Source organism: Cystoisospora suis (assembly GCF_002600585.1).
Source record: "Cystoisospora suis strain Wien I chromosome Unknown contig_5732, whole genome shotgun sequence".
NCBI classification, from domain to species: domain Eukaryota; phylum Apicomplexa; class Conoidasida; order Eucoccidiorida; family Sarcocystidae; genus Cystoisospora; species Cystoisospora suis.
This window is the reverse complement of record NW_027158522.1, coordinates 1,838-8,884: the sequence shown is the minus strand read 5'-3', so window position 1 is coordinate 8,884 and position 7,047 is coordinate 1,838. Positions and strand designations below refer to the sequence as shown.

Here is a 7,047-nt window from a genome sequence, read left to right as displayed (position 1 = left end):
TTTGGGTGTATGTACACCTCATAGTGATTCGGGTGTATGTACACCTCATATTGATTCGGGTGTATGTACACCTCATATTGATTTGGGTGTATGTACACCTCATAGTGGTTCGGGTGTATGTACACCTCATATTGATTCGGGTGTATGTACACCTCATATTGGTCCGGGTGTATGTATGCCGGAAATCCGTTTTGGGGAAGCAAGGAAGTTAGGCAAGAGAGAGAGAAGGAGAAGGACAAGGAGAGAAGGGGGACTGTCATTGTAGATGAAAGGAAGAAGAAGAGAGGTGTAAGACTATGAAAAGGTTCTCGTCATAAGGAAGAGACGGTCCATGCTTTCTTACAGCCGTCCTCCTCTAATCCTGTTCTGTCTGTCCATCCAGAAAGACTTTCCGGCAAAATGCAAGTCCTCACGTTCTTATCTTCTTTTTCTTTTTTTTCTTCCTCTTCTTCTCTTCACTCCTCAGCGTCTATTCCATCATTGCCTCCACCCACGTGAAACTCTTTCTCAATCGGAAGAAAAGAAGAGGAAGAGAAGAGAGGGAAGAAGAGAAAGAGAACATCAGTTTGTCCTTGCTCACCTTCGATGTTTGGTGTCTTAAGTAGAGAGAAGGGAGAATGACGTAGAGAATGACGGGCGTAGATCTCTCTCGCGTGCGGGGGAGGGAGCGAAAGAAAACCACGTTTGATCAGAAACACGTGTGAAAGGAAGGATACAATATGCCAGAAAAAGATCACGAAAAGAGAGAAGGAAAGAAACAAAAGTCTTTTCTCTGTGTTCTTCTTTTTCCTCTCTTTCCTCTTCAGTCATGTACAATGGCGAGAAAAAGACACCGCACACCTCCTCTTCTTCCCTCTTCTTCTTCTTCTCCTCTCGGTATCTTGCCTTCTTTTTATCGTCAGAAGAGAACGTTCTGTAGAGGCCGAGAGGTTCTCTTCTTTTCTTTTCCCCGTTTGTCTTTGAGATCCTCTCTGGCTTTTTTCTCCTTCCCTCACAACTTTCTCCGACCTTCCCTCTCTTCTTCTCCTCCTCCTCCTTCTTTTCCTTTCTTATCTTCTCCTCGGTCTTTCTCTTCTTCTTCTGCTACTCCCTTGTTCTCTTCTTCCTCTTCTTCTTGTTCTCCCCTTTCGTGCTCGCCAACACCAGGAGTGTCAGGAGTTCCTGACGCGTGCCACCGCCTTCTTCCTCGAAGGAGATTTTCTACTTTAGAGAGAAATCGTCTTTATGTGCGGGAAAGCGTCTTTTTCTTCATTCGGAAGGTCGAGAAGAATCTCTTTCATCTGCCCCCCACTCAACAGGGAAGAGGAAAAGAGGCAGTTCAAGAAAAAGAAGAAGACGACAAGAGAAAGAAATCTACAGATGCTGATGGCATAAGAAGAAGAGATTTCTTGTCTCAAGAAGATCTCGATTTTGCGTTAAACAACTTGGAACTCTTCTCTCCATCTCATCTTCTTATTCTCCTTCAAGCTCTCGTCCATCATCTTCCTTCTTCTTCTTCTTCGTCTTCTCTTTCGTCTTCCTCTTCTTTTTGTCTCTTGTTGGAGAAGGTGATCGATCAGCTGGGCGTTCAGCTTCTTTTACTTCCCGACTTTCCTACGTCTGTTTTCAGGTGCGGTTTTCTTGTTCTTTCTTTTTCTTCTTCTTCGTTTTCTCCTTCCTCTCATCGCTTCTGGATGTCTTTCTATAGGCTTTTTCTTTCGGCTTCTTCTCATACACAGCAAGGGGGCAGCGCGGGAGTTCACGGAGGAAGAAGACTTCTCTCCTCGCATGAGATTCTTCGGCTTCTTTCCTTTCTTGCCTGTAAAAAGAGAAAAGAGAACTTCCTAAGGACAGATAGAAATAAGACCCTCTCCTCTTTTTCTTCCTCTTCTTTTTCTTCTTCTTCCTCTTGTTCTTTCTCTTCTTCCTTTATTCCACTTCCTTCATCTTCTTCTTCACTTCAAGGTTTCATAGAGTCTCGTGTCGAACCAAGTTCAAGCAAAGACTTCGATCCATCGATATCTAAGGAGGAAAAGGAGAAAGAAAGAAAAGAAGAAGACGGAGAGAGAGAAGAGTCATCTGTTGCACAAGAACGAGAAGGAGGAGAAGAAGGTTTGGTCTCTAATGAAAAGCTCTTCGTCACCTCTCATATAAAGGAGGGAAAGAGATCTTCTTCTTCTTCTATGACGTCTCTCTCTTCTTCTTCTTCTTTTTCAAGTCAGGATGGAACCTCGCCTCCTTCTCCGTCTTCTGAGTGTAGTGAGAGAGTTTTGCGTTATGAGAGAAGAGAGAGATTAACTTCTTCGTCTCTGGCTCAAGAGAGAAATCTAGAGGAGAAGCTCTTGCTTGCCTTATGTAGAAGAATGTGTATTCGAGGTGTGTTTTCTTCTTTAAGACCTTCTTCTCTTATTGATCTTCTTCTTCTTCTCTCAGAATTGAGGGTTAAGAAGTTCACACCTCTCCTTACAGAAATCTCTCGATCTCTTCAGCCTCTCTGTCCGTCTATCGATCTCTCAAAACTATCGACCACACCAGGTAATATAATGAATAAACTCATGAAATCTCTCTCATCTCTCTCTTCTCTTTTCGTGCCTCTCTCGTCTCTTTGTTGTCCTCTTTCTTTTTCAGATATTTCCTTCTCGTCGTTCCTTCTTTCTTTCTTTCTCACTCTTTCTCACTCTTTCTTTCATTCTTACTCTTTATTTCTTTCTTTCACTTCACATGACTGACAGGTGCCAAGATATCTCCTTCTTTTTCCGTCTGAGTCATCTTCGTCCTCTTCTTCTTCTTCTCTTGTTTTTCTTTTGTTCTTTCATGCCTCTCAGATCTTCTCTCCGCTGCGCCTTCTAAACATGTAGGGGCAGGGGAAGGACGAGCGCCCCGTCTCTTCTCTCTTTCTCAGGATAAGCTGGTCGATGTAGGCAGGGAAGACATAGAAGAAACTTCTCAAACAAATGACGAAGGAGCAAAGAAGAAAAAGAAGACCACGAAGACCAAGAAGAAGAAAAAAGGCAAGACAGGAGAAGAAGAACACGATCCAATGTCGATTCTACATGACCTATCATCATGCGGCCTCAATACCGTGTTTACCCCCAATGACTTGGTGTGTATATACACCTCATTTGCTTCCCTAGGAGCACGAGAATTTCAACAGTTTCTTCGAAGTCTTGGGGATGTCCTATCTCTTCATATTCCGCACTTTCCCTTCACAACAGATGTTTCTCTTCTCTATAGCTGCTCGCAACTGAATTTCTATCCACGGAACCTAATTAACTCTCTCTTATATCATCTTCCGAAGAAATTATCGTCAGATTTAGAGAGGTATCAAGGGATTGACGGAGAAAGCAAATCTCATCCGGATCAAGGGAAGACTGAAATGACATTGGAGAGAGGAGGAGAGAACCAACGAGCTTCCGGTGTACATACACCTCTAGAAGCACATCGTGATAATCTTGAGAGAACATGTTTCAAAAAAGATTACTTTCTTGAAGACCATCCATCAGACAACCGAAATTTTATACTTCCTTCTCCTTCTTTTTCTCCTTCAGCACCACTGTATGAAAGATCAGGCGGTCGTATGAAGGTCTCCTTTCTTCTGAAAGCGTTAGCGAGACTTAACTCACGCCATAAACCGACTCTATCCATCACACTTGAAGGCTTGAAGCATCACCATCATGTTCGAGTAGATCCCTTAAGAAACAAAGACCCTTCCTCTCCCAAGAAGGCTAATCCACCCATCTACTCCTGTTCTTCTTCTTCTTTTTCTCCTTCTCTCTCTACTTGTTCCTCCGATTCTTCTTCTCCAGTGAAATCTGAGAGAAGTCACACCGGTCCTGAGAGTCTCTTCTTCTGGAGAACTGGCGAAGTTGAAGATGATGCTGTCTCTGTCTTGTATTCTCTCTATCGTCTAGATGTTTGGCATGCAGAAACCATTCACAGGTCTCTCGAGGTCCTCTCTAGATACGATGGTGCAGGTAGGTAGGTTCACATGAGAAAAGAGCTTCTCTCATTGGCTGCTGAGGAAAAGAGTCTTCTTTTCATCGAGGTCGTTTCCGCTGTACCGTGTCTGTAAATGAAAAGTAGGGTAGAGACTTCGCGTCTTGTCGTGATGATCGCACGCGTAGACATCGAGAAGAAAGAGAAGACACGAAGGAGACAGAGAGAGAAAGGGGGGGAGAAGAAGGGCAAAAGCAGATGAGCAAACGGGAAGATGAGTGATAGGCGTTGTGCATTTTCTTTCTTTCAGGTGGCAGTGAGTGAAGAAGAGTAGAAAAGAAGAGGAAGAAAGTCTTTCTTTGTATGGATATGGGGTGGCTGTATGCAGAGATGAACATCGCATTTGTTTTCTATAGACATATCTCACATGTTGGCGTGGATGAGTGTCTATGTGTATCTATCTGGATTGACTTCTCAAGTGTTTCATCTGCTATCTGTTCTCTCTGAGAGGGGGGGGGCCAAGGAAAAATGGTCGAGTCTTTGCGGGAGCTCTCGGCTCGTACAACAGGTACACGCCCCGCGGTAGATGAAGAGATAGATTTACACGTATCTTCAGACTCCCATGTGTAACGGCTCATGGCGGTATATATATATGTATACTATACATGTATGCACATACATATATATATATATATAGATATCTGTATGTGTGTATATTTCTGCATGATATATGAGTAGGGATGTGTATGTGTATTGCTTGTCTGTATCGATCGATGTATGCGTTTTTGATTCGATATGTCTGTAGGGGTATGCATAAGATAGAGTTGAAGATAGGCTCTCTCGACGCCAGAAGATCTCCTGGGTTCAAGAAGCATAGAGCTATAATCTTTCACCTTAACGCCTTCGTCTCAAGACTACCCTCTTCTTCCCTGAATGGGCGGTCTTCTCTTCCTACTCTCACATTCTGTCTCTGTGTGCCTGCAAGAGCAGAAGCTATCTCCTCATCCTATTCTTCTTCTTTTTCTTTCCTTGTTCTTTTCATGGTGTCTCTCTGTGTTTAGGCTTGATAGATCGGCTGGGTCTTAAGGGATGTCTGAATACTCTCCTGGCTGTAACGTATTTCTCATGTACCGACGAAAGCCTCTACAACCTTATTCTTCCACAGGTAGAGAAATAACGGCGACGTCTCACTGCTGCCTCAGAAAACTTTCACACACCCCCAGCATCTCTCTCTCCTCAAGGGACTACATGTGTACAACACGGAGGTATAGGGACAGAAGAAGAAGAGAAGAAGAAGAGGATAGACGACTTCTGAGGGAGCTTTTTTATCTTTCTTCATGGGTGTGTCTGTGTCTCCGGATAGATCTGTGTAGGTGTCATTTCTATTGGTAGGTCGCCTAGTCTCTCTCTCATCTAGGGGGAGAGAAGAAGAAGGAAGGAGCAGTGTGTGGTTTCTGGACAATGCCATTTGCCTTTTCGTGCTCTCTTCTTTCTTTTCGCGATCCTCATGGATGGGCTCTAGACTTCCTGCATGCACAAAGGAAGAGAAGAAAGTGAAAAGAAAAAAGTGTGCAAACAACCACCCGTAAGAAAAGAAGAAAACAAGAGAGAGAAAGGAAGGAAGAAAGGAGGAAAGATGGCTATCTTCTGTTGTTCTTTCTTTCTTTGTTTCTCACTTTTTCTTTCTTTCTTTCTCACTCTTTCTTTCTTTGTCTTTCCTCTGAATATTCACTGCCTTGGTACGTATCGATAGTAAATCTATGTCTCTCCAAGTCAGTAGATTCTTTCTCCCCTCTTTCTTTCCCTGCTTTTCTCTTTCTGCCGTTTCTCTCTCGCTTTCTCTCTCCGTCACCTCTTTGTCTTGTCTCGAGGCATAGAGCTTTCATTCTTCTGTTCTTCCTCTTCAGTTCACCTATCTTGTTCCATTGCCTTGTCAATTTGACGACCGCTCTTAACACTTCTTCTTCCTCCTCTTCTTCTTCTTCGTCTTTCCCAAGATCTCTCGCCACCTCTTCCTCACCTCTACTTTCTTTCTCTCCGTCAGCTTCTGATCTCTCGTCTTCTTTTACACCTCCATCTTCTTCTTTTTCTCTCTTTCCTAGTGAAGTGCGAAAGTATCAATCGACAGTTCGACAGCATCGACCTTCCCGTCACTCTTCTCCCCTACCTGTCGCTCTCTTGTTCTCTTCAAACCCTAAGCACAAGAGTACGCCTCCGTCCCCTCCGAATTCTTCTTCTTCTCATCCTCTGTCTTCGTGTTCTTCTTCTTCTTCTCATTTATCTAACTCGTCTTCATCTTGTCGTTCAGGTGTATCTACACTCCCCTCATCATCATCATCAATGTTATCCTCCTCCTCTCCCTCGTCTTCTTCTTCTTCATGTCTCTCTAACATCCGTGGAGGTAAATCTTTCTTTTCTTCTTCATCTTCTCCTTCTCCTTCACCATCGTCATCATCATCTTCATCTCTTCCTGCCTCTCCAAATCTTCTTATTCTGACTCAGCCTCACAAGGGAGATCCATCTGCGGTGTACATACACCCGAAAGCTATGCGTGATCTTCGTATTGAAGCAGGCGATATAGTGCTTCTTTCTGGGAGGAGAAAACGCGAAACATTTGGAATTGCTTTGCCCGAGAAGTCTCTAGAGAATCCTCGTCATATCCAAATGAATTCTCAATCGATGAAGAATATTAAACTGCATGCGGAAGATGTCGTTAAAGTGATCCCTCAGAGATTTCTCCCTCATGCAAAGCGTGTCTACGTTCTTCCTTTCTCCGATAGCTTAGATCAAGCTTTTCACAGTTACTTCTCCAAAAAGAACAAGCCCTATCTTCATAGTAGTGAACGAATGGGAGATCCGAGGCCATCCAGGGGGGGGGGTGAACAAGAGGAAGAAGAAGAAGAAGGAGTGATGGGAAAGAAGACCCATTCTGGACGCTTCTCCCGTGAAGAAGAACAGGGAATAAGGAGAGGAGATAGATCTTCTTCTTCTTCAAGATCGTCTTATCAAAGAGATTATGAAGAAGAAGAAGAGGAAGAGGAAGAAGAAGAAGACTTTTCTATATCGGATGCGATCGAAGGCTTCTTCAAGCATTCCCCAAGACCTCTTAAAGTGGGAGACCAATTCGTCATT

The 7,047-nt window shown here is 43.7% G+C and overlaps 3 protein-coding genes across 3 annotated transcripts; all 3 read left to right on the top strand.

The window, feature by feature from the left end:
• Positions 1-193: 193 nt before the first annotated feature.
• On the top strand, positions 194-1,016 carry CSUI_009543 (uncharacterized protein; the record flags this gene model as incomplete). Its single annotated transcript, XM_068069658.1, has 1 exon — positions 194-1,016. A coding segment is annotated over exon 1 (297 nt), but the record flags the coding sequence as incomplete, so codon positions are not given.
• A 404-nt stretch (positions 1,017-1,420) lies between these two features.
• CSUI_009542 (rap domain-containing protein) lies at positions 1,421-5,031 on the top strand (the record flags this gene model as incomplete). The annotated part of the gene is made up of 3 exons (XM_068069657.1): positions 1,421-2,514; positions 2,805-3,953; positions 4,977-5,031. Coding segments are annotated over exons 1-3 (2,043 nt in total), but the record flags the coding sequence as incomplete, so codon positions are not given.
• A 791-nt stretch (positions 5,032-5,822) lies between these two features.
• Positions 5,823-7,035, top strand: CSUI_009541 (cell division protein cdc48ap; the record flags this gene model as incomplete). Its single annotated transcript, XM_068069656.1, has 1 exon — positions 5,823-7,035. A coding segment is annotated over one exon (1,212 nt), but the record flags the coding sequence as incomplete, so codon positions are not given.
• Between the last annotated feature and the right edge of the window lie 12 nt (positions 7,036-7,047).